The sequence below is a fragment of the Macaca nemestrina genome, chromosome 1 (assembly GCF_043159975.1).
Source record: "Macaca nemestrina isolate mMacNem1 chromosome 1, mMacNem.hap1, whole genome shotgun sequence".
In the NCBI taxonomy this organism is placed as follows: domain Eukaryota; kingdom Metazoa; phylum Chordata; class Mammalia; order Primates; family Cercopithecidae; genus Macaca; species Macaca nemestrina.
In genome coordinates this window covers 17,290,436-17,318,344 of record NC_092125.1, presented here as the reverse complement: position 1 = coordinate 17,318,344, position 27,909 = coordinate 17,290,436, and the positions used below count along the sequence as shown (strand labels likewise).

At 42.8% G+C, this 27,909-nt stretch overlaps 1 protein-coding gene across 14 annotated transcripts in view; it reads left to right on the top strand.

The window, feature by feature from the left end:
- LOC105499180 (DISC1 scaffold protein) overlaps positions 1–27,909 on the top strand; it is a 426,110-nt gene that overhangs the window by 227,338 nt on the left and 170,863 nt on the right. Inside the window, exon 10 of one of the 14 annotated variants that reach the window (XM_011771670.3) lies at positions 7,145–26,785. The exons of 12 other annotated variants lie outside the window; for them this stretch is intronic. In XM_011771670.3, coding sequence (XP_011769972.2) covers positions 7,145–7,155 — 11 coding nt within the window. In that variant the 3' untranslated portion in view covers positions 7,156–26,785. Of the gene's footprint in view, positions 1–1,036; positions 4,190–7,144; positions 26,786–27,909 lie in introns of those variants that run through there. One more of the 14 variants, XM_071074280.1, reaches the window with a different exon arrangement.

Here is a 27,909-nt window from a genome sequence, read left to right as displayed (position 1 = left end):
ACGAATGCAACCTAAGTTGTTGCTCCGTTAAGAAATGTTTTTGGAGTTCTTCATACACTAAAAAAAAAAGAGAAGAAGACAAAAGAAGAAAAGTGGAAAAGAAGAGATTTCTCTTGTCTTGTATGAAGCAGCAACATAATATTCTATGAGAATTGTTTTAAATATGGTAAAGTAAGGGCACTTCTATTTAAAGGATACGTCTTTGGTTCATTTTTTATTTTTAGTTGTCCTGATATCTGTTCCTTTTGGGAAAGTCCGATGCTCTGGCTGTCTGCTATCTGTTCAGCCAGCCATCAGTAGAAGTGGGAACACAAATAGCTCATTGTTTTAATTTTGGATTTCCTTAGGCTGTTGCTGTCACCTAGTCATCTCAGACACTCTTACAGGGAAACCAGCACTGGCAGGGTGTGAAGGTCAGAGCAAGGGCAGCAGTGCTTCCCAGGATCACGTGCCTGGAGAGATCGGCATGCCCTTGACTTCTAAAGGGGGCCTGTCTTCCACAGGACGAGAGCTTACTGAGCGCTTCTTCTGCACTTACTGTACATTGTCATCCATACGTTAGTTGTTGTTACCATAAATGTCCTCACACATCTGTGGCATGTCGATGACAAGAGCTTCTGAGTATATTTTTGAACTGTGTTTTTCTAAGGCAACTTTAAGTGCTTACGAATCCAGTGGTATATGGGTGGCCATTGACTTTTAGATTCACGACAATGTTCTGAGTGGGTAATTCACCACCTTTCTCTAACTTTTATGTCCTTGAGGAACCTGAATGTGCAGATGACTACCTGTACCTGCTGAGCTTCCTCTCACAGAGTTGGGGAGATAAATATGCTGCAAAACCTGCTATAAAACAGTCAGCCCTGAGCAGCAGGAAACTGAGTATACAGTCACTCACATAGCCAAACCCAGGCTCAGGCCGACGTTCACCCCTGTCCGAAGAGGATGGAAATGAGACCATCTCACACCTCACATGGAAGTGCAGACCTGAAAGAAGAATGGGGGCTCCCCTAGCACAGGTGTCCTCATTTTACAGGTGCTAAAGGCTGTGGTGGAGACAGAGACGGGGAGAGGAGCTGGCCGTGATGCATTGTCGTGAGCATCTCACAGGTAAGGGCCATGAGAAGTGAGGACAGAAGGGCAGCCAGGCTGGCTGGTTTTCACATGGGCCAGTTGAGTGGGACTGTGGCATGGCCGGTGGAAGAATGAGCATTTGAGGAGGCAGAGTTCCCTACTCTTCTGAACCTCTGTTTTACAAAAGGCTTAGAATATAAAATTGGGACATCATCTTTGGAATGGAGGGAGCAAAGTGTTAACCTGGATAGCTTTGGTGCACAAGGTGAGATGTTTGCCAAGGGCTCACACGCTCTCCTTCATAGGAGAGGGTGCTTAGGAGGAGGTCTGGCTCCTGTGAGATATGGGGCCTGTCCAGGACCTTCTGTTGCTACAGCAGGAACAGCAGTGTGAGGGAGGGATGTTGCTCTGCCTATTTTTCAGTCGTGGAACGGAGGCTTTGAAAGGTTCGGTAACTTGCTCGAGATCACGCAGCCAGTGAGGGATAGCATGGATTCAACACCAGTCGGCTCATCTCCAAAGGCCTGATTGACAAAAACAAATTTCAATGGATTTTACCTTTCCTCTGTAATAGACGAGGGATATCTCATTTCAGAATATCTGAAGGTGACATTTGGAGTTGCTCATTGATTCAGTTATTCTGAATCTTTATTTCAGAGCTTATTTATCTCAGGTTTTAGATTTGGAATGCTCCAAAAGTATTCATTGCTTTCACTCCCCTTTGCACTGCTGAGTAAAGGTGATGTAGGAGAACTACTCACGGGGGTGAGCACAGCAAGGGTACAAAGGATGTAAGATCAGATGCGGCTTTTCTATGCATCTTTCTTAGACACATTACCCTTAACCCAAGAGACAGTCAGGATCATTATTAACTTTCCTAATATTTTGTAAAGCATTCAGATATCAACATTTGGAGGACATGCTCCTGGTCTTGTTTAAGTCAGGGCAGGAGTGGCTAATTAATTATCTGATTCCTCAGGCTTCACAGTTTCAACCAGCCGTAATTATTTTGCAATTGAGGTTCCCTCTCTGCCCAAACTGGCATTGGTATCAAGGGCTAAATGCATCAGCTTTGTAATAATGGAGACGGGTGCCAATTCCATCTTCCATATGGGATGAAGTTGGGGAGAGATGGCAGAGAAAAATACATTGGTCAGACTGTAAATGATATCGAGTAGAAAGAAGTCAGGGATTTTTGTTTTTAACATGGAAAGGAAATAGAATTGTAACTAAGTTGAAGTTTCTCTTTGTGCAAATTTCATCTTGTCATTTACAAGGGATTATGCCACACAGCTATGGATTTGGGCCCAATATTTGACCTTACAGCAGCTCTAAAAGATTAGACTGCAGTTAGGAAATGCCCTCTGGATCTGATTTTTAAACAGAACCAAATGCAGGCTGAGGCAGGAGAATGGCGTGAACCCGGGAGGTGGAGCTTGCAGTGAGCTGAGATCCGGCCACTGCACTCCAGCCTGGGCGACAGAGCGAGACTCCGTCTCAAAAAAAAAAAAAAAAAAAAAAAAAAAAAGAGTAACACCGCTTGAGGATGCGTTGAAGCCCTGCTAGACATCTTTGCTGATATTTGCCTTTAGCATTCTTTCTGGAGGTATTTAGACCTTAATAACCTACTGTTGTCCTTTAAAAAAGGACTGAAGAGAATAATATTTGTAGAAACAAAATAATCAAATGCAGTCATACATCATTTAGTGATGGGGATACGTTATGAGAAATGCATCGTTAGGCAATTTTGCCATTGTGTGAACAGCGTAGAGTGTGCTTACACAAACCTAGATGGTGCACCCTACTACTCCACACCTAGGCTCTGTGGTGCAGCTTATTCCTCCTACGCTACAAAGCTGTGCAGCATGTGACTGTCTTGAATACTGTAGGCAGTTGTCACACAGTAAGTATTTGTGTATCTGAACATATCTAAACAGAAAAAGTACAGTAAAAATATGGCATTATAATCTTAGGGGACCACTGTCACATACACCGTCTATTGTAGACTAAAATGTGATTAAGTGGTATGTGACCGTACTAGCAATAAAGTGCTTCCGAACTGAGAGGGTGGAATGGGAACAGGTACTGGCTTCTTGTTTTAAGGGCTGGCTGGTAGGGAACTTGCCACGCAGAGCAGTAGGTTGAAATAGGCTGAAGACAGGCTACAGATAGGCTCCAGGGTTGATGCAGGGCCAAGGTACAGCAGTTGCCTTGTCCTGGCTCGCTGCAGGCTTGGCATCTCCTGTGCCTGTATCCCTGAATTTGTGGTTGAACTTAAAGTTTGGGGAATCCCAGTGGCCCTGATGAGACTAGAAATACCACCCTAAACAACCTCCTTTAGCAGCTAAACTGACAATAATAATCTGTTGTTCACTGCACAGGATTGAGATGAGTGTGGCAGTCTCCTAGACGAAGGGCCACGCTGCTCTCCCACCTGGGTGGGGTGGTCAGTCTAGGGTGGCCCAAGGGGACTCTTGGGTCCCTATGACCCTGGAGCTGATAACTAACTCACAAACACATACATCAACAACATGAGGCTAGCTTCTGCTGGGGCTTTGTTGCCTGGCAGGCCTGAGTTTTAATCCTGGCTGGCCTCTTAATAAGTGATTGTGGCTAAGTCATTCTAATTTTTTTCTCTCTGAGTCTCAAATTCCTCATCTATAAAATGAGCATGAAATCGTATTCTAGTCATTCTGAGGGACAACTGAAGTGATATATGTGATAATATGAAATGCAATAGATGTGATATGTAGAATTGTAAAACTTTCAAAAAGTAAAATGCCTGTTAAATTGTAAAATATGTGAAAAACTCCTGGCAAATATACCTACTAATATCTATTTACATACAGTTCTTTTATATAAAATATAGAGCAGTATATGTAAACCTTCTAATAAAACACCTGGCTACAACTATGAATTCTTATGTGCTCTTCCTGCTCTCAGCTTCTCTTCCTGTTGTTAAGTCTTTGCAAGGCCTCCTCTAGTTGTTATGTTCTGAAAAGATTCAAGTTTGTATCCTAGACTTCAAAGTTATGTCTTTCCCATGTGGTATGTAGTGCATCACCCTGTACTTGGAAGTATGTGATACAAGAAACTAATAACCTAAAAAATATATATATATTTTGGTTTTGAGATAGAGTCTCACTCTGTCACCCAGGCTGGAGTGCAGTGGCGCAATCTCAGCTCACTGCAACCTCTGCCTCCTGAGTTCAAGCGATTCTCCCACCTCAGCCTCCTGAGTCGCTGGGATTACAGGCGCCTGCCACCACGCCTGGCTAATTCCGTATTAGTAGAGATGGGGTTTTACCGTGTTGACCAGGCTGGTCTCAAACTCCTGACCTCTAGTGATCCACCTTCCTCAGCCTCTCAAAGTGCTGGGATTACAGACATGAGCCACTGTGCCTGGCCCCTACAATAATTCTTTAAGGAAATATCAAAGGAAAAACAAGAATTCTAGGTAAGGAAAGGAATTTATTTAGTGGAAGTATAAAAGAAGTTTAAAAAGTTGAAGAAAATTATGGCTTTCAATGTTCATGCTGCGTCCTTTGCAAATCCTTAAATTTGTGAATGACACTTTTGAAAACTTACACCTTATTCTAGGTGTCTTTGTTCACTTTACACTGTACTGTAAAGAATCACAAAAGAGGACCTCATACTTAAATAACTTTCTATGTAACATATATATATTTCAAAGCAACATGTTATGTATCTAATAAACACATACAATTTTTGTCAGTTAAATAGTACATTAAAAAGACAAAAATAAGTTTCTATAAATGAACTTGTTATTTAATCCACAGTGATAGAATATTCCCCATTTGATGCAAGCAGTTAAACTTCATTTCTGTTAAGGCAAACACACAAAGAACAATCCTCCTTCCCAAATTTGAAATCCCACTTCTCTTTTTGAACTCTCTTCATGAAGTAGTCCCTTTTCTTGCATTTACAACATAAAGCCTAAGCCACAAATATTGGAGGGCAGGGGTTGAGGATGAGCAATACAATTGAGATGTCCCTCATGCCCTCAAACCAAAAGTCCTGTATGTTCTCTCCTTCCTAAGTGTGACTTATTTTCCTTTCCACGAAATGACTTTAAGGGTGATTATATCCAAAGGGAAGTGACGTTTCTCCTTCTTTCTCTTCAGCTGGTCCATTTTCACAGCCCACAAAAGCAAGTCTCTAATTTGGGACTTGATTCAAAGTCTGTAAAAACCCTCGGCACATCTTTCTTCTTTGAATATGTTCACATGCATATTCCAAAAAAGGTTGCTAGTTAGGCCATTAATTTTACGTGATATCCAAATCAAACAGCTGCCGTACTGTTTAAGTTCAGATCCTCAAATGGCACTTCGAATGTGAAAGTCGTGGCTGCCACTCTCCGGGTGACTATCCGGCGATGACACTTCTAGCTTTGTTTTTGACTTGACGTGCATATGCCAAAGGCTTCAGCAAACATAAACTCATATAAATGTTTGTCAAGCTGTGTGAGCCTAAACAGCTCATTAGTTGCAAGAATGATCAGATGGGAGATGGGTTGCCCAATTTGGATGGTGACCTTATGAGCTCTCGGTTGGATTGCAGATTGATGTGTCACAGTGTATTGGAACATAATGAATCCTGTGGCATGTGGATGGTAAAATGCAGCACAGAAACTATGCAATGAAGAGGCAGGAAGAAGGTGGCAAGTACAGGAGTATAACAGCAGTTAGACATCTCCTTTCCCCCTTCCCCTGTACTGCTTCCCCTCTGCTTCTCGGGGTGCCCATTAAAATGCAGTTGGTAATGAAATGCTGTTTGAAATCAAAGTTGCTGAAGCAATGTTGTGGATATTGTGGAAACCTGTCTTATTTATTTTAAGGACGAGCTTATTTCCAGGTGCTTTCAGCGCCTGCAGCCCAGTTAGTTCCCATGCATTGATTTTCTCTCATGTCCCTGCTTCAGAGTAATTCTCCTGTGCGCAGGCACATGACCTTCTAGTTGAAAACCTGCCCCTGCCATTTCTTTATGTGGCCGCAGCCCAGGGAGCTTGCCTACCCTGCGTGAGCAGGTTGCAATGATAATGGTTCCCAGTGCTGCTCAGTGGGGAACTGAAGTCACGGTATTTTCCTTCATATCCTCTTGAAGCTTCATTTTGTGACCTTGTTTCATCCTGCCGAACCCATCGTTGGAATTGCCCCAAAGGTGGTGGCAGGGGAGTCCCCACAAGGGAGAGCCCCAAACTTTCCCAAGATGGGGTCTACTGAGATTCCAAAGAAAGAAGCAGTAAAAGCCAGAGTGATCAGGCCAAAGCATTCATTAGGGGAGCTTAGGCAGAGTGGGCTGTAGCAATCCTGCGACGGCAGCGTGAACAAAGGGGCCTTCCACCTAGAAACGTCTGCAGCGAGGTGCTCAGGGGATGGAGTTTACATGAGGGTTTAAGGAATTTGGCTTAGGGCCAGGGCCAATTTCTTTCAGTGTTTTGGGCAAAAACGTAGATACCTTTATCAATGTGTGGGAATGTTGAAGGCCCCGGTTTGGGTTCAAGCCTGCTGGGAAAAACCTGCAGCTGTCCGGGTCGCAGGGCGGTCAAGGCCCTCTGAGTTTTGGTCACGAAAGAAAGGCGAGGGCTCTAGGGGACTCACCAGAGCTACAGGCTCCAATGTGTCAGCCCCACTTTTCCAAGTACAAATTTATTCCGGAAATTAAAGTACTACTCTTACTTTTTCACACATTTCAAAGTCATGGGTTGACACTGATAGCCTGTCTAGTGCAGGAAAACTCTGATCTATTTAACTGATTTAACATGTTTATAATCAATTATCTGGATAAGTGTCATTGATGGAACTCCAGGTGTGTGGAGACACCACTGGCCTGGGAATCACAACATGTGGGTTTTGTCCTAGATCCCTGCCATGCCATTTAAACACCATGGGTGTCAGTTTCTTCACAGCAAAAGTTAGGGTTATACTAGATATTCTCCATGGACCTTGTCAAATATTTTTGATGATGCTGGGATTTTATAACTAACACAGGAAAACAAGAACCTAGAATGATTAGAATCTTTAAAAAATTATTTGTTTGTTTGTTACAGAGAATCTTTAAGTTAGCTGAAGTCTGTTGCCCTTTCTTGTGGCATCGGCACAGCCCAGATGCAGCCATTTCTCATCGTCAGAACTAGATGGGCCACACTGAGAAAGACTGTGGACCGGCTACCCGGAATCTGGCCGCTTAGTGCATTCAAGAATGCTGCTTGGTTTCTATGGCTGTGATTTCCAAGCATTTTCTAAAAGGTGTATAGAGGAGAAACCTAAGTTCCTGCCACCACCCCACCTTGAAGTCAAATTTCCTTGAAGGCACTTGAGCATAGGGAGGAGAACATCAGCTAACTCTTGCCGCTATAGGCCCAGGTTAAAATGCAGCCAGGAAATGCATTCCAGTGGCTTGCCTGGCTGAATACAATTGTAGATGGAGCCTGGAGAAACATCTAAGCAGACAACCACTTGTGTCAGTTCAGTTGTTTCACCAAAAAAGCAAAATAAAACAGATTTTACTAACTCAATTAATAATTCATTTGCCCCATAAAGTGTAGCCTAACTGAATTTCTTGCCTTGTCTTCCAAGACATTAAGTCGGGGGGCTTGTTTATAGCCGTGGCTCTCTTCCTTGACTAAGCATCCCGGCTACCTGCTGGGCCCTAGGTCCAAGGTGGGGCCTGGACTCAGCATGTTTTTCAGAGTTCTCCAGGTGATTCCAATGGTTGGTCAATTTATGATTCATTTAGGGCTGATTATCAGTCTTCCATGTGGATAAAACTGGTCAATTTCCTGTGGATCTTTTTTGAAAGCCTTATTAAGAGGAGGGAGCACTGTTTTGAACTTGCGTTGTGAGCTCTGCCTGTCTCTGGAGGTGGCAAGGGTGCTCGTCTTCATTCCGGTCTGTGTTGCATGCTGTCTTCCCCCATCTCCCTACTCTTTCTCAACCTTCCTACTTACTATTCCACGCACTCGCTGGGTTAGATGACCTTTTCTATTGTTCCACTGAAGGTTACAATTTGGAGTTGATTCCTGTAGTCTTCCTTTTTCTATTTACTTTCAAAAAAGATGTTGCAAAGTCCAAGTTTCTTCCTCATGTCCCATTTCTCTAGGGAGTACTGTAGAAGTTTCCAAACCTTCCTGCTTCTGGCCTTCTTAGTATCTTAATAACTCTTGCCTGGTTCCCAGGTTTCTCCGAGTATCTGGGGCAAGTGGAAACCTCAGAGATGGGGTCTGGAAATGTAAAACGTTGATGAATTGCAGAGTCACCCCATGAATGGTATTGATTGGGTCAGAGGTATTCTGGAAAAGTCTGCAAAATCCAAAAGCTAATCTGTATTTTAAAATACACTCTATAACCTTTGCGTGCCCACTCATCCTCAGCTGGCTCCAGGGAATGGTGTCCGAACTCACGGTCTCATCTATGGGAGCTGCATTTCATCAACCTATTTTGGAAACCAGCATACTTCTGGTTCTGAGAATTCAGCTTAGAAATAATACCTAGTTTCCTATACAATCCCCCCACTAAAAAAATTTTGTGATGTGCCCCATGTCTGTCTGACACATTTTCACTTGTTTCTTCATCAATGATCTAGGTCTGTCCACCCTCCTCTATTTCTTTTCTATTTATCTCCATTATCTTAGTCTATTTGGGCTGCTGTAACAAAGTACCATAGACTGAGTGGCTCATAAACAACAGAAATGTATGTTTCACGGTTCTGGAGGCTGGGAAGTCCAGGATCGAGGCAGTGATAGATTCGGTGCCTGGTGAGGGCTTGTTTCCAGGTTCATAGATGGTGCCTTTTCCATTGTCCGTATGTCCATATGTCCTCCCATTCTGGAAGCGGTGAGGGAGCTCTCTGGGGCCTCTTTTGTAAGGGGACTGATTCCATTCATGGAGATCCTACCCTCATGACCTAGTCACCTCCCAGAGGCCCTCCATCTTAATGCCATCACCTTTGGGGTTAGGATTTTAACAAATGAATTTTGGGAGGGCACAAGCATTCAGTCTGAAACATCCGTTTCTTGCCTACTTCAGAATTTTTTGTTGCCGTTACATCAAAATCTCTTCTGGCTCTTTCTGAAAGTGGATTTCTATGTAACCATTTTCTCTTTCCTTTTGCATTTTGACTGAGTTTTTCTTCTTAAGAAAACAAGAAGCACCAGTAGATGATGGAGAGCATGAGTGCCAGAGAGTGGGGAAGCCTGGGCTCTCCTGCCAGGTTCTGTGTTAGTCGAAAACTGAGGACTTGGAGGGTTGATGAGCCGAGCTTTCTGTTGGGGCTCCTGTTTCCCGTCCACGTATTGTTCCAGCAGTACAAAGTTTGTCAGTCAGAGAGAATGTGGGCTCCCATGGCAAGGTGGCTGCCAGTTTTCATACTCTGTAAAAGGTTTAGTGATGGAAGGAGATTAAATTTAATGCTTTAACGTGGATTTAGGTAGAGATCTTGTACCACAGAAAATTGGAAATCAAGGGTAAAAAACTGAGAAATGGAGTGATGTCTTTTTCTTCCATACAATTTCATATTTGCAAACTAAATTAACTCTAAATAGTTTAGGATTTTATTGCAGAAATCTATAAAACTTTAAAGAATCTTGGCATTTGATTGATTTTTCTAGTTTATGAAAAACTGACAATACTCTAAGCCAAAGACACGTTCAACATAATAATGCAGGTTGTGTATCCCTTATCTAAAATGCCTGGGATGAGAAGTGTTTTAGATATAGGATTTTTTTTTTGAATATTTGCTTATTTACCTGTTGAGCATCTCTAATCCAAAAAATCCAAAATCCAAAATGCTCCTATCAGCATTTCCTTTGAGCATCATGTTGGTGCTCAGAAAATAGTAGATTTTGAAGTATTTCAAATTTCAGATTTTTGGATTAGAGATGCTCAACCTATAAATCAAAAAAAATTTTGTGTAATGTCTTACCGTGTGTGTGTTTGGAGCCTTCTCAGGGTTAAGCAGATATGAAAAGCCCACGTTTTCAGGAAAGAATTTAAGAAAATAAAGGGCCAACATTTTTTCCCTCCTAGCTGCATGTCATAATATTTTTGCCTGCTGCAGAGTCAATTCATTTCTATCTTCAGACTTATCACTATCAGGCATTTTCCATTCCCCGCATTTCTCATTTTTTGTTATCTTTTTGCACTTGCAGAAACTGAAATTTGGCTTGAATGAGACACATTTCCCTACCCTTTATCTCTCACTGATTCATTCCTTGAATTGGGGCAAATCTTTCTAATCTAAGCCAGTTTCATCCTCTTGCTGTAGAGTAACCTGTGCCAGCAGAGTCCTGTGTGGGATGAGTTTGGCAGAATTGCAGACTGCGTTTTTGGACCTAGCAGCTGAAGATGATTCTGTCCCTCATCAATTTTTTTTTCCCTAAGGGCACTTTTGCCTTCAAATGGTATTGGTAAAAACAATCTTTTTTTTTTTTTTTCTATTTCCTTTATCTAAAGAAAGTCTTCAACTTAGTTTTGTTCTGTTGCTGTGAATGTCGGTACAGGAAAGTCCTTGAAGAACATCGGAAACAGGAGCTTCATCTGGGCTCTGTGATGGTGCCATTGTATGAATTGAAATCCATCAGGGTGGGACTGGTTATCTGTCTAACAAAGATGCCATGAAACATGATTGAGAGTGTCCTTTGGGTGGAGTGCTTCTTACATTTTGGGGTTAAGAGCCTTTTCTGTCATTGTTTTTATTATTATTTATTTATTTATTTTTATTAGAGATAGGGTCTTGCTACATTGACCACGCTGGTCTTGAACTCCTAGCCTCAAGCAATCCTCCCACCTTGGCCTCCCAAAGTGCCGAGATTACAGGTGTGAGCCACTGCACCCAGACTCCGTCATTGATTTTGACAAGTTTTTTCTTTTTTTTTGGTTGTTGTGGTTTTGGAAGTTTTTTCTCAGAAAGGACATACTTGACTGAATTTTTCTCAGAGCCTAATTATTAGTTAGTTATTTGTATTTATTTCTTTTTGATTTCACTACAGTAGCCGCTATATCTGGAGTAACGTTTATCTTTTAACTTGCTTTATGTTTTGGTAGATCTTAGTGATTATGCAATTTGATGATGCCATTCAATATCAAGGCCAGACCACAGCATGTACAAGAGGTTGCTGTCACGTGATATTTTTCCATTTTCATCTCTTAGTATGCTTTCTTATTTTTTGCATTGCCCGTACAGTGAATTAAAAAGAATCTGATTGAGATATCACCTCATAGTAGATAACTTTCCCATTAATATTTGGTCACTCATCTGTAGGCCTAGGAAGCTTTATATCTATTTACAACAGTGACTAGGACCAATAGTGTGCTGTTAAATGTTTAGGAACCAGTTCTCCAGGAAAAAAAAAGTCCTGATTGGCAACGTCTGGCTATTTCCATAGTGTAAATCTCCCACTATGGCTGATTTCCAGCTATTTCTGGTTTAACAAGTGGCTCACAAAATTCTTGAAAGTTTATCAACTGGCTCTCACCAGGAGGATGGCTCCAGCACCCACCGTACCTGACAACAGTTTTATTACTTTACAGATGATAAAAAGCTTTATCATCGTTATTTCGTTTCTGATTTACAAAACAACCCTGTAGAGTAGGTGGTGTTATACATGAGGCATCTGAGACTCCGAGGCCTAAGTGGCTGGAAATAGCTTCAGCAGCTATTATTAGGCAGAGCAGAGACGGAATGCTGCCTCTGAGCTGAGCATTCTTGGTGTTCTCGTCACTCATGGCAACTGTTTTCCATTGTGAGGATTCCCTTAGGGGTGTCATAATTGGACTCCAAAGGAGTGTACTCAAGAAATGACTACTTCAATGGTTTTCCGTAGTTTTAGTAAGTAGTTTTTAGTTATTTGAGCATAAGAATAATAGTCTGCCTATGAAAGAACTTGGTAAATTTTTTTTCTTCTGATTTTCAGATGCCATTTCTGTCTTGAAGTATCTGGGGTATGATTGCTTTGTAATATTTTGTTACTTAAGGATGGTATCTAGACAACCCTTAGTTAATGTTATAGAATCAGAACTAGAAGGATATCTTCATTCTTCTTCACTTAGAGAGGATATAAGTGTCTCTGGCCATTTATTGGGTTAATACTGGTGACTTCAAGTGACCCAGGAAACATCTGAATATCTTTGTTGCACTTGGAAAGACATTTAGTTTGGTAATATTTTCCAATCAGGTGATCATTTCAAAATGACTTGCACCATGGAGTGCTGATGTGATGATGGCTGGAGATTTCATGTGTCAGGCACAGTTGGGAATACTTTATGAATATGAGTTTATTTCTCACCTTGAAGGTAGACATTGTTCTCAGTTTGTTGAAATTGAGGCTCATGTAAGTAAAAAATGCCCCCATTCATAGCAAATAAGTGACAGAGTTAGCCTCTGACTCTGCAAAGGACTCATATGGCTTTCATGCAATAAAGTCGATATCCCATTTTGGTAATAAAAGGGATAATAAAAGACCAACATGTTTTCATTAGCTTGTAGATAAGCTCCAAGTTTCAGCACGTGCATAGTTTGTAATGTCTTCACAGGGTCTGCAGGCTCATTGCTGTGAAAATATTGAACTAACAAGAATTTAGTTTTAATTGACATAATTTATAAAACATTCTCTTTTTTTTTTTTGAGATGGGGTCTCACTCTGTTGCCCAGGCTGGAGTGCTGTGGTGCGATCTTGGCTCACTGAGGTCTCTGCCTCCTGGGTTTAAGTGATTTACCACCTCAGCCTCTACAGTTGCTGGGACTACAGGTACCCCCCACCATGCCTGGCTAATTTATATTTTTAGTACAGAATGGGTTTAACCATGTTGGCCAGGCTGGTCTCGAACTCCTGGCCTCAATGAATCTGCTTGCCTTGGCCTTCCAAAGTGCTAGGATTACAGGCATGAGCCACTGCACCCCGCCTAAAACATTCTTTTAACAAAAGCATAGTTTTATGTTGAATTCAGGTAGATTCGAACCATTGCTTTTAATAAGACAGTATGCTTTCTTTCAGACTCTTGGGTTAGATTGAACTTCTCATAAAACTGTCATGGGACAGACTGCAACTTCTTTCCATTATCAGAATCTCTAGGCGAGTTGATCCATTTCTTTGCCCTGGGCTTTTTAAGAAAGTAGGGTAATGAGTCCCTGGTTTCTCATCTCCGTAAGGATGAAAGGATGCTGGAGTCAAGGTCTAGTCTACTCCCAGTCCCTCGTGGCACAATGTAGAGGAAAAGCACCAGTGTAGATCAGAAGTCCATGAGCGGAAACTCAGAATCAAAGCCAGTATTCAATTCTTCCTTTTCTTGGAGGAAATCACTGTGTCCCCTGAAGAGAAAAATGCCCTTTGCTCTTGCACTGGGGAGTTCTGTTTAGTGCTTTTGCACACGAAAGGGCTGTACTGGCTGGCACTATAGACATTTTTTTATGAAAATCTTTTTCATAAATCCTTTTGCAGAGTATAGCCAGCTAGCAGTATATGAACACTTAAGATTAAACATAGTTTTTGTCACACAAAGTTAACAATAAAAACACATGCAACTCATCATTTATAAAACGCTACTTATAATTTTTCATTATTCTCATTTCTGAGGGCAAATTTTCAGATGAAAACAGAAAGGAATTTTAGAAGTTTTCATTTTTTTTTTCCCTACATCAGGCTTCCCTATATCTCGTCTGTATAACAAGTACCTTGATCTTTCATTTATAAGAGTTTCAGTTATAAGAGGCTCATACGCGTTGCCTCTGTTTTCTATGTATTGATGGTGTCATTAGAAAACCTGAGGGGGTAGGCCGGGTGCGGTGGATCACGCCTGTAATCCCAGCACTTTGGGAGGCAGAGGCAGGTGGATCACGAGGTCAGGAGATGGAGACCATCCTGGCTCACACAGTGAAGCCCCGTCTCTACTAAAAATACAAATAATTAGCGGGGTGTAGTGGTGGTCGCCAGTAGTCCCAGCTACATGGGAGGCTGAGGCAGGAGAATGGTGTGAACCTGGGGAGGCAGAGCTTGCAGTGAGCCGAGATCACACCACTGTACTCAAGCCTGGGTGACAGGGAGACACGTCTCAAAAAAAAAAAAAAAATTCTAAGGGGGTGGACACCATTTTTTGGTACTGAACGACGTAATGACCATTTAGAAAGAAAGGATAGATGTTAAGAAGGCTTCCTTATACAAAAATTCTTGTATATTGTTCGTTCCAATTTTATTTTTGTTTTGATATATAAAATCCTATGTTCAATCTCTCATCCTGAATATCAGGTTATCCCAGAAAGAGAAAGTAGCAGTCTAATTATTTTATTTGGTCACGTGGTAGTCTTAGTACAATTAAATCTCCTTTGAAAGTTTCTCAATTATGTAGTTACGAATAGTACCCCACACCACAGCTGTGGTAGACCTGGAGCGGTATTGGGCTCAGGTCACAGAATGATCACTGAAGGACTTTAGAGATCACCTATTGAGTCCCTGTTTTAGAGAGGAGCAAGCAAAGGCCCAGAGAACTCACTCCATTTGCCAAGGTCCGAGAAGTGCATAGGTGAGCTGGAACCAGAACCCCGTCTTTCGGTCTTCACTCGAGAGCTCTTTCCAAACAGACATGCTGACCTGGGAGTCTGACAATTACTATATGCTCATGTTTCCTATCTGAAGTCCACATGTCTTTGTGGGGGAAGAGAATTGTCTGGTATCATTCGTTAATGCCCACTCTTCATGTTTGCCAAAGATCACCAATACATTGGCCAGTGATTGTGTTACACTGGTTTGTTTATATGTCGGCTTTCAGTGATGCCAGGAAATCAAAAGGAGGTTAAGAAATCCCAGAGGTTCACCCAAGATGGGAGGCTAAACCTGCGTTGTATTATGGGTCTTAATTCAAGATAAAATAATCTTTAGCCTAATAAACATTAGGTTGAGTTTTGAAAGTGTAAACACTAATCTGTAGACTGACATCTATTTCCTTGGCAATATTGGCTATATCCATTAAATAATAACTCCTCATTCTCCCTTCCCCCAGCCTCTGGCAACCTCTGTTCTACTTTCTGTCTCTGAATTTGACTACTCTAGGTGCCTCATATAAGTGGAATCACGTGACATTTGTCTTTTTGTGATACGATATCTTCTTTAAAAAGAAAATGAACAGAAACTTTCCATGAGAGAAGTCAGTTCTGCAGCCAGCGTGCCTCTTAGTTCCATATTGATACAAGGCCCTCTTGGAAACTTAGCCTTTGGAGTTGGATATTATCTCAGAAGACATGGCAGCTTAGGAATCTGGTACTCTAAAAACAGATTTACAGGCACTAGATTTTTTGGTATATGTGTGTGGGCATTTTGGTCTTCCTGAAAGTGGTTGAGACCAGTATTTCTAGGCAGACTATAGTGCACATCATCCAGTTCTCTAAGTCTTGGATTATTGATTTCATTGTCATGGCAAGAAGGGGCAGGGATTACTGAACTCGTTACTCCTGTGCCCAGACCTCTGAGCCCGGTGTGTGAGTGTGGCTCAGTGCCTTTCCCATAGCGCCCCACATCCCCCCAGGGCCCTGCAGAAAGTTCCTGCAAGTCCACCCGCTACACACACAGAGCAAAAAGAGCTTCCTATGGGAGCTGTTCTCCAGAAAAGACAGAAACCCGGGCCCTAGAGAACCAGAAGAATTAAATTCCAGTTTCAGCTCTGCCATTGAATAATTAGGCAACTGTAGGCAGTTCACTTTGCTCCTCTGGACCAGAGATTTCTCATCTACAAAATGAAAAACTTGGACTTAATTATCTCTGAAGTCACTTCAAGCAGAAATGTAACGATTCTTTGATTTATTAAAAAAAAAAATCAATGATAATGACCAACAGCGAACACTTATTACAAGGCTCCAGGCACTTTTGAAGTCCTTAATATTTAATGTTCACTACTACCTTAGGATATAAGTACGTGATGCAGAGTTCTGGACACAGAGAAGTTAGTAACTTGCCCGAGGACAGCCTGCAGGACACAGCAATGTGATTTGAACCCAGAGGGTCTGACTTCAGCCCCCAACGCTCAACTACTATTAATTGAAAGGGCATTGAAGAGAAATGATGTCACAATAAAAAGAAAAAAAGAAAAGAAAGCATGTCTTCGACATTCTAGTCGTCATGCTTTGTATGGATTCTTCTTTCAACCTTGATGAAAGGGTATAATTAATCTGTAATTAAAGTCATAATAGTTTGTTAAGACGAGGAAATGTCATTGCGGTTCTCTGAACACAAGAGGGCGCTGTGGCAAAGCTTACGGTCTGCGCATCCTCTGCCGCAGGAGGGTATAACTTCGTGGGACAAACTTCAAAAGAAAGATGCCATTTCTAAGACCTCGTTTATCACCTCGGGATAGCCAGTCTTCATTCCTTTAAAATACAGAATAAAAATAACACATAAATCAACACAATTACATTCCTCCTTGATAGCATCACCAGTCTTCTTGAGGCCTGGTGTCAAACCTCTGCTTCAGTGTTACAGTACGGGGTGTGCATGCCTCCTTAATACCCACCTTACTGGTATGCTCCAGATGGCTGTCTTCTTAGCAGTAGATGGAATTAAGCACCATAATGAGGGATATTTTATTTAAATCTGCATTAAAAAAATCTTCCATGACTTATTCACATGTCTGGTTAGCTATCACACTGTCATTCCATGTGATCGGAAATGAGAAAGATTTAGAGAAAGTAATTGTTTAACATGAACGGATGTACCTCTTTTGCTTCAGATGAGAATAGGCAGCACAGAAGAACTGGAGCTGATTTGTGGAAGGCTTCCCGTAGCTAGACGCTGGAGGCTGTAAAAAGTGGTTTGGAACTGTGTTTAAAAAATAATAATAATAGAGGGAACAGTGAGGTACCCAGGAGGAGCAGAGAGCACCTGTTCCAGCCATGGGGGCATCCCCGTCAGATACGTAGATGCTCTTAATTAATTAGGCTGCTAGTAAACCCTCCTGAGTGTGCAGGACAGGAGGAATTCATTTTCAAGCTTTAAAAAAAAAGATGAGTCTTGGGCACACAGCCCTGTGGCCCATATGTTATTGTTGTGTTACCCATCAGTCAGCAGTTTTCCTCTCCTGTTGTTGATAGATCTTCCCATACAGTTAGATTTGTTTAGAAAGAAAAGTTTCAAGTCCTTGCAAATGATTATAAACTGAAGAACTGGAAACCCTGGTTAGGAAACAGTTGGAGCGCTATGTATGGCTTAATGAAAGGACACCATCTCTTTAATCCGCCAAGGCTGAATCGTCAGCTTGGTTAAGACTATCTTTAAAAGGTGAGCAGGGCGCTTCAAACCTGGCTATTGGCAAGGGAGAGAAAAAAGCTGCCACCCAGTATTCCTCTGCTAATCTTCCATTTATATTGCAATGAATGTGCTTTGGCATTGAGTGCGTTTTAAAGCTCCTGCTTAGCTGGCTGGGGGACAAGAAAAAACAAAGCAAAATAAAACCTCAGAGGACACTCATGGCATTTTATGCCACCAGACGCATAAAAAAATAAACAGTTATTTCTGCTTTTGAGAAGAAGCTACATGCATGTGGCTGGCATTCCAAGGTGGGCAAAGGAGAGCCCTCAGTAGCACCTGCCCCAAACCCTCCACTCTCCCCTCTTTAGATCGGAAGAGATTCTGCTTTCCTATCTTGTCTCCAGTTTTTACTCTTAGTCCTTATTTTCTCTATTTCCCCTCTCTTTTTCCACTCTGTCCTTAACTCCTTTTTCCCTCGTTCATCGTTTTCCTTTATTTTCTTTTTCATCTCTTTCTTTATTCCTTCTCAAGGGTGGTTTTGCTAGGCAATACTGAGTTCCAAGGCCATTGTCATGGAAGTTTCCAGTCCTGGGATGTGCTTAGACCAGCCTTTATGCATCCTCAAAACAGCTGGTAGCCTAATCAAACTTTATTTTTTTTTTCTCTTTGTGAGAGAGGTGAAGAAGACGATAACATGAAATTAAATCTAGGGCCTTTAGAAAGAGTCAGTAAGCCAGGTGCAGTGGCTCGTGTCCATAATCCCAACACTTTGGGAGGCTGACCAGGGGGATCACTTGAGGCTAGGAGTTCAAGGCCAGGCTGGGCAACATAGCAAGACCCCATCTCTAAAATAAATATATATATAATTAGCTGGGCATGGTGGTAAGCAACCATAGTCCTGGTCACTCAGGAGGCTAAGGCAGGCAGATTGCTCAAGCTCAGGAGTTTGAGGCTTCAGCAAGCTATCATTGTGCCAATGTACTCTAGCTTGTGTGACAGAGTAAGGCCCTGTGTCTAAAAAGGAAAAAAAAAGAGTTACCGGTTATACATTTTTGAGAGGAGCAATGGGGAAATGCAATCATGGGGTAATAATAATCAGGGCAAGAGCAGGGGTATGTACTGCCTCCCCACCCTGCTGCCCTGAATGTGAGGAAGAAGCCACGTTGCTGGACCCATAACGAGAAGCTTCAGAAGATTGATAGAGAGTGCTGATCTTGAAGACATTTAGTCTGGGACCCAGACTACATACCAGCATATCAAACATATCAACTTGCTTGAATGAATGAGTGAATGAATGAATGAATTAGTGAATCAATGAGTGAATGAATGAATGATTGAATGAATTAATGAATGAATTAGTGAATGAATGAGTGAATGAATGAATGAGTGAATGAAAAGTAATGAAGGAAGCAGATGGTTGTGTTTGAGAGAAGAATATGCCTGAAAGGTATATGACCACAGGGGAGCCTCTCTTGTCTTCACAGATATTTAACTTAGGGACAGCCTTGCTAGTTGTCTTGAGTGTGAAGTGCAAAAAGTAAAAATGGCCCTTAACAAAAATATAAGTCAGGCCTGTGTTAGAGATGACAAGGATGAAGACCTTTATGATGATCCATTTCCACTTAATGAATAGCGTCTTAGTCCATTTTGTGTTGCTATAATGGAACAATTGTGGCTGGGGAATTTATAAAGAAAATAAGTTCATTTGGTGCATGGTTCTGTAGGCTGTACAAGAAGCATGACATTGGCATCTGCATCTAGTGAGGGCCTCTCTCTCTTGCTTCCTCTCTGGCCATGTGATCTCTGGCCAGAGAGGAAGCAAGAAAGAGGAGGAGGTGCCAGGCATTTCTTAACAAGCTCTCTGGGGGAACTAATAGAGTGAGAATTCATTCACCCCTGAGGGAGAGTATTAATCTGTTCAAGAGTGATCTGCACCTATGCCTCAAACACTGCTCACTGGGGCTCCACCTTAAACATTGGGGAGCAAATGTGAACATTAGGTTTGGAGGGGCCAAGTATCTAAACCATAGCAGAGTCTCTTTGTGATGATCTTGAGATGAAATTGTTTGGGCCTTGGTTTCTGAGAGGGGTCTTACCTTATTCAGCAATCACATTTTTTCCTAGCTAAAATTCGTACTATCCTTTAGACCTGGGGAGAGCCCATGTCTGAAAAGCAGAACACAGAGCTGAACTTTAAATAGGAAAAAGCTAGCTAAGGGACTACCTCTGGGGGCATTACTTGAGCCTGTAAGCAGTGGTTACAGGAGATCTGAGGGTACGGGGGGCCTAGAGACAGGTCAGTTCTTAGGGTGGGGCAGGATACAAGAAAGGGAGAGTGAGGAAGGCTCAGAAGATGAGGTTTGAACACTTGGCCACCATTTTGCCTGGGATCATCAGGAGAAGCTCCTGATAAGGGAACATCACTCCCAGGCAGGACACCAAGAGGCAAAGGCCAATATGCTCTATTTTGTAAGAAGGCGAGATAAGGGCCAGAGTGATAAGGGCATGGAGCCCCATGGGCATCCAATTAAATGGTCAGAGTAAAACTGATGGACCACTACAATTGAAAGTCCTTTCTTAGATGAGCTAGGCAAAAGGTTCTAATTAGAGATACCTGTCTTCCCCTCCTTTCCCTATAATGCATCCAACGATCTTAGGTGTGATAGATTTGCAACTTCTGATAAGTAGTTGGCCAACGTGTGCCAACTTCTGTGACCTGCATCTCTGAGGGGCCTGAGCTGTCTGTTGGTGTTATCCTGAGCTCCTGGTGGGAAGGCGGCTGGACCAGGGTGTGCTGCCCAGCTGTGGCTCCATCAGTTTCCATAAGGCTTCAACTTGATCAGTGCAGCATGAACTGTGGCATGTTAGGGGCCTGGGAGATTGACAGGCCCCTAGAAAGCCCTTAAAACATCGTCAAGAAGACATACAAGAATGTTAGACATACCATCACTATTGCCAGCCTATTAACCTATTACAAACTCTGTTTTTAGAGATTAGTCATTAGTGTTTCCTTCCAAAATTATTATGCTGTTGTCATTTCCTCCACAAACTGAGATATGCCTGGTGACATGACTTAATTTAAAAACTAATTTAGATTATATTTTAAAGAATAAATATTTTCTGCAAAGTTATCTGATTTTCGAACGATCATGACTTGAATTTTGCTCTAGTAGTGCACTTTCTGAGAATAAATGGGAATCTCAGTTTTGTACTAGGTATTCTCAGTTTCTGAGAATAAATGGGAATCTCAGTTTTGTAGTATGTACCCAGCATTTTTATTCTTCCAGCTATTGGGGGTGCACTGTTGGGAATGTGGTGGGGGCTGGACCTGTGTGGAACGGGGCAGATGCTGTGTGCGGGTCTCTACTTCTCAAAGAAGCTTCAAAGCTGACGGCACTCATTGATGCGGCAAGCCCGGGGCCTTGTGATGTTGCCTTTCTTGTTGGTTGGTGCTGGAAAGTCTAGAGTCACAGACTCCTTTTGGACTAGGCTATAAATGCATATACACTTTGCAGAGCATTGCCTATTAGTTTCCATTCTCTCCTCAGAGTGTAGGCAGGTTTCGAGGGCAATACCTAATGTGGGAAGAGAGAATAGAAGGTTCTGGGTATTTCTGGAGGGAAGAGACCCATTCTAGGCAGAGGGAGAAGGATAGGGAAGTGGTTTGGGGGGGTATCACAATTATCCTTACTTTAATTAATACATTTCTTTGGACGGCACCAACAGTGAACACAGCTACACCCTCTTCTGCCCTTAGTGCTAAGAGCGTGTTCTGTTTGACTAGAATTGTGCCATTGATGGTGGAAGTGCAGTTGAATTCAAATGATCTGTGGCTGGTGGCTTTTATTCCTGAAGTTCAGGTACAGACAACCCTCTTAGCGGGTTCTACCATAGTTAGCCAACCGTGTGTTAATCTCCACCTCTTTGTCTTCTGTCTTGAAGGAAGTCAGTCCACCCTAAATTGCGGCCTCTCATGTGCGCCTGTCTGTGGAGGGTGTGATTTTCCAGCAGCCTCTGGGTCTCTATAATGTTTGAATTTGCTTTCGGGGTACATGCGTGTGGTATGTGTGATGTGTGGGGCCGGGGGTGGTGAGACCAGCTCCAAAATGTTTCCAGGGCTGCTCGGTGGCACCCTGGCCAGATCCTGCATGTGGCATTTCCCAACAACTCTTTCTGGTCTCTGTCTCACCTGTCGTAATTCAAAGGAGAGCCATGGACTGTGTGCGCTAGATTCACCTTCAGAGACTGCAGAGTCCCAGCTCTCTACCAGAGCGGACACCTGGACTTCATCTGGCTTTCTCTAGGGGACTCTGCACTGGGACAGTTCTGTGGGCAGCGGCAGGAAGCCTTTAGTTGGTGAACAGCGTGAAGACAGCCTGAGGCATGCGAGGCACGGGGATGTGATTGTCTGGGCAGATCAATACCTCTATCTCAAAAACGAGAACTTTCACTTCAGTACTGGATCACTCAGTCCTTCAACACTGGCTTGCTTTCATTCTTTGTTTTTTTTTAATCTCCCATCTTAGTAATGAAAAAAAAATGTACGTGTCATGTGGTTCTTTTTGTCAGGTTATTTCTCTCCATTTGCTTGAAAACTTTCTTATTACTCCTAACTCCTTTTACTGATTTAATGAAACCAAATGTCCTGAAAGTCCAACCCTGATCTAGTGATACCTGCGCTCTCTAGGTCCCTAACAGACCCCACAGTCTGATGCTTCGGCTGCAGACAGTCGCAGAGATTCTTAAGCTTTAAAGTGTCTACATCATAGTTTGGAAAATGCCTTTCTAGGACTGAAGTTGTAGCTGTTTCCTAGACTTCTGTTTATTTTCCATTTCTTTCCCCACTCCTGTTTGAAATTCTGCTGTTGTTTGCATACTGTTTGCCTTTGTGTCCTTCTTTCCATCTGTTCTTAAAAAAAAAAACCAACTGAGTTTTATTTTAAACCAATCCAGATGACAGGCACACAGTCTTCACAATGCTTTGGAAACCAGTTGAAGAAAATTCTCATTAAATTACTCATCCACTCAACTTGTTTTCCATACATGATCTATTGTTGGGGTGCCTGCCTGTTTTCAAGACAAGCGCATATTTCAGAGGCAGGTTCCTTTTACCCCAGATAAGCCATTATTTAAGAAATTGGCTTTGACACACACTTTCAGTTTTAATTTTTCCTTTTCCATTCTGAAATAATCTCTGGTTGCATGTAGCTTCCCACTACCTCATATAAAGACGTATTCCAGGCATCCGTCAGGAGTTTGTCTCTTCCACGAAGAAGACATTGCAGTGGAAGAAGATGGTGGGAGGCCTGAGGTCCTTTCTGTGCAGCCCTGCAAGGGCCTTCACCTCCAGGGCCTAATCTCACAAGCACCGACTCTGCGCCCAGATTTCCGACAAGATCTTCTGTTGTAAAGTGGCCTCATTAAGAAGACCTTGGGAAGAACAAACCCATTATCTGATATTGAGTCACTGTGAAAGACTTGGGAGTCTTTCCCATCAGTGCCCCGGTAAGAAGGCAGAAGAGGATCATGCAAGGCTACTCATCTCCGTTTCAAAGCCATGAAGAGGTCAACCATTTATAGTAGGGCTGCAGAACAGAAGCAAAGCGGACTTCAGCCTGATAGCAGTCAAAAGACTTGCGTTTCAGCCCCTTTCTATGATGTCCTTTGACTAGCGCCCCTTCGTATGTCCCTCCCCTGCATTCCATAGCATTGGGTCTTATACAAGGGACCAATTAGTGATTTGAAAACCAAAGTGAATGGAGTACTTATAAAATCTGGTGGTGCACTCCCAAGAGGAAATGAGTTGGGAGGGTTTAGGAATTGTAAGGACAAGTTTACTGATGAGAAGGCAGGTTAGGAGTATCGTTAAGGAAAATTCAGATGACACGTTTCCAGCTGTCAAGGAAAACGGGTTCAACCTCATAATGAGATCGTTCTGCAGAGCCGAGGAACTGCCAAAGGCGTGGATCTTCACTGCCACGGGAGAGCCGAGGAACTGCCGAAGGCGTGGATCTTCACTGCCGTGGGAGACGGACTCTGAGAAGAGGAAGTTGTCAGAGGGGTTCTGTGTGGAAAATGTAGTTGGAATCCCCAAATTATGACTTCCATCATTGGAAGAGGGCATCTTAAATAATTTTTTTTTTTTTTTTTGAGACAGATTCTTGCTCTGTTGCCCAGGCTGAAGGCTGAAGTGCAGTGGCATGATCTCGGTTCACTGCAACCTCTGCCTCCCGGGTTCAAGCAATTCTCTTGCCTCAGCCTCCGAGTAGCTGGGACTACAGGCATGCACCACCATGCCCAGCTATTTTTTGTATTTTTGGTAGAGATAGAGTTTCACTATGTTGGCCAGGCTTGTCTTGAACTCCTGACCTTAAGTGATCCGCCTGCCTGTCGGCCTCCCAAAGTGCTGGGATTACAGGTGTGAGCTACCGCATCTGGCCTTAAATAATCTTTTTTTTTTTTTCTTTTTTTTTTTTTGAGACAAAGTCTTGCTCTGTTGCCAGGCTGGAGTGCAGTGGCACGTTCTTGGCTCACTGCAACCTCTGCCTCCTGGGTTTAAGTGATTCTTCTGCCTCAGCCTCCCAAGTAGCTCGGACTACAGGCACACACCACCACACCCAGCTATTTTTTTTAAGTTTTTTAGTGGAGACTTGATTTCACCATGTTGTCCAGGATGGTCTCGATCTCTTGACCTTCTGATCCGCCCACCTTGGCCTCCCAAAGTGCTGACATTATAGGCATGAGCCGCCGTGCCTAGCCAATAATCTTAAATAGTGGTATTCAAACACATGGCCTGGCCAAAGACTTCCTAACTCACTCTCGTTGATTTTTGTCCCTTCCATTAAAAAACACTTGTTTTCATAGTCCTCTGCTTCAAAACGATAAAACAATTTAACCCTGTATTAACCATTGGAATTATTAAAAATACCATAGCATTAAGTGAGATACCAATGAAGACATGAAAACAATCTCCATCAGAAACTAGAGTGCAGACATTATAAGCCCTCAGGATCCAGGCAGAGCATCATCTGGATGTGGCCATCGGGTTCTCTACCAACCTTATCCTGTCCTCTCACTTGTCTAACCCATGGATATCAACACTGATAGAAAACTCAATCTCTATCTTGGTAAATCTGCATTGTCTGTGGCAAGCTGAATTTTTATTAAGGTTGTGACAAACACTTATAGCTGTGATGTTTGGAGGAGATGATCCAGGATGCTGTGATCCAGCATGCTGTCAGTCATGGGGAGAGGAGAAGACTCTGCAGCTGAGCCTGTGGGGACATGAGCCACCAGCCCCCGGCCCTGGTGAGTGAAGGCCACCTGTCAGCTGAGTGTGGGGACATGGGCCACCAGCCCCCGGCCCTGCTGAGTGAAGGCCACTTGTCAGCCAAGTGTCGGCCAGCTGGGGGCTCCTTGTCCTGCTGCCTGGGTGCTCTGGCAATGTCTGCTGCTGCAAGGATGGCCAGCTGCCTACCAAGGTTTGAAATCATGAGCAGTATTGACCACCCCTTGGGTACTTGGGCAATTCATTTCCCTGGCCTTGACCTCACTGTTTTCTCATCTATAAATGAGAAAAAGAGCTGAGATGATCTATAAAATGCCCTCTAACACATCTGGTTTTATCATTATTTAAACATATTAGTTTGATGGAACTAAACTGTACTCCCTCTGAATTACCAAGTACAAGGCTCCATGGTTATTTTCACTCTCCTGTCTGGTGAGAGCAGGTGTGGCTTAGCTTTGCTCTTCTCCTTCCTTCCAACTTTCTCCTAAGGTCTACAATGGACAACTTAGATCATTCACAATTCCTCAGCACGATTTGGCTTGGGAAGTGGGGCCACAAATAAAGAGAACAAAAGAGGGAAAAAGGATAAAGCAAACTATACCAAAAGGTATGTGAACGGCTAGGACACATGGGCTAACGGGACCATGGTGTAGCCCATTAACTCAGCTTCCTAGGAATGCTCTTGATCTGGTTTCTGTTTGGAAATAACTGATAAATATGGGCTGTAAAAGGCCTGAGAGCCCCAATATGCAACAAGGACACTCTGAAAGACCCCCTCTGATATACTTGAGATGTGTGTCCCTGCCCAAATCTCATGTTGAAATGTAATCTTCAGTGTTGGAGGTGGGGACCTGGGGGGAAGTAATTGGATGATGAGGGTGGATCCTTCTTGAATAGTTTAGTACTATCCCCCCATTGTACTGTCCTGGTGATAGTGAGTTCTCACGAGATCTGGTCATTTAACAGTCTGTGGCACCGCCCCACTTGCTCTCTTGCTTCTGCTTTTGTCATGTGATGTGCCTGGCCTCTTTTTGTCTTCTGCCATGAATGTAAGCTTCCTGAGGCCTCCCCAGAAGCCGAGCAGATGCCAGCCTCATGCTTACTATAAAGCCTGCAGAACAATAAACCAATTAAATCTCTCTTTTAATACATTACCCAGCCTCATGTATTTCTTTATAGCAATGCAAGAATGGCTTAATACACCTTTCCATCTCATATGTCTTTTAACATCTTAGGTTCCTAACAATATGTAGCAACAGCGGCTTCAGCTTACAGAGCAAGCTTGCCTTTGCAGAAATGGTGTAATTGTCACTGACACATGGTAGTTGCACTCTGGGTTTTAAAGCTTTGTGTCTGAACACTCCAGTTGTTTTAGCATTCCTGAATCCTAGAATTCAGTGCTGCAAATGAGTTTCAAGAGGGTTTCTGGTTTTCAGGGGCCATAGAAGGCTGTCTCTGAAGCCAAAACAGAGGGGGGCAGGCTACAGCTGGGGTAATCATTATGGATTCTTTGCTACTGCTGCCTCAGTGACAGGTGTGTGGACTTACTTTGTCTCTCCCACCTTTCTTTGTTTGCCTCCCACCCTCATTGTTAATGGTAAAGCGAAGGCTTAGGAGAATGGGCAGGGTGCGTACAGGGTGCCCACTGCTAAATGGTTCCTCCTGGGTGGAGATAGGCCTGATGGGAGCCACAGAACAGTACTGATATCATAGCCATCCAAAGGGAGGGAGAGCAGACTGGGGTTACATGATCAATGGGTCAAGTCAGCAGTCACAAGGAAATATCCTCAACAAGTTAAGAACTAAAAATTAGAAGGGGAAGATTTAGTTTAATATGAGGACCCATTTCTTATCAAGAGCTTTGTGACACCTACCATTCTCAGGGGTGGCTCACATGAGGCCACCTTCATACTGCAGAGTCCAACCTTGTACAGCCAGGAAAATTTACCGGATGTCCACAGACATCTTTGTCATATATTCCTGACCTAGGTTATTGACAAGCACTGTTACAGTTTTTTTTTTTTTTTTTTTTTTTTGAGACGGGGTCTCGCTCTGTCACCCAGGCTGGAGTGCAGTGGCCAGATCTCAGCTCACTGCAAGCTCCGCCTCCCGGGTTCACGCCATTCTCTTGCCTCAGCCTCCCGAGTAGCTGGGACTACAGGCGCCCGCCACCTCGCCCGGCTAGTTTTTTGTATTTTTTAGTAGAGACGGGGTTTCACCGGGTTCGCCAGGATGGTCTCGATCTCCTGACCTTGTGATCCGCCCGTCTCGGCCTCCCAAAGTGCTGGGATTACAGGCTTGAGCCACCGCACCCGGCCCACTGTTACAGTTTTGAGCACTGAGAGAAAAAGGTCATGTTGTACTAGTGAATCAACATAAGTGTAATGGCTAAATTCAATGTACAATGGGACTTACCTCCTTTACTGTTTAAAGAAAAGTCAAGATACATGCATCCAGAATTTTGTATTTTTATCTCTCTTGTTGGCAGAGGGAAAAAATAAGTATTGATATAATTCCACCAAGTGAAGGTTAAGGTACTCAAACTAGGCTGCTTGCATTCAAGTCCTATTTCTGGTTCTTACTAACCAACTTTCAACTCGATACTTGAGTACTGTGAGTTTCTGGTTCCTCTTCCCATGGTGTTCAATGGATGTTAGGTATCAACGTTATTTTAGATACGCTGTATGCGGTTGTATGGTACACTTGCCCACTATCAGCCTATTGGTGGAACATATATGTTCAGATCAGTTTTTTTCCTCCATGTAACTTTGCATGGTTGTGCTTACATTTAAAACAAAAAACACAACTGAAGTATAGGAATAAATGACTGATGTGTATGGAATCAGCTTATTTCGACTGAACAGATGAAAATCAAAAATGACTTAATAGCTAAATTCAAAGGTATGAAAAGAGTGTATGGTAAATGGAAATTGAGTGGTAAGTATCTCAATTCATATTCACTGAGGGCAAGATGAAGATAAATGAACTCAAATTGCAGCAGAAAGGAATTAGACATTAAGAATCAAACTTCATAACTTCAGAAAGTAGTCTTTTGAGATGTCTGATGCAAAGAAATGGCACTGATATCTTACAACAGCTCATTCTTTTATTAATATTTATTAAGCATGTTCTATCAGGCAGGTGCTGGGCTTGGTGCCGCAGATACAATGATGAACAAGACAGATAGGCACTCTGACTGCATGGCCCATAGTCTAGTTGGAGAGGAAAACTTAAAGACACAGACAGGTAATTATGAATTGTGACAAGTGACGTGAAGGAAGGTACAGGAGTGTGAAAT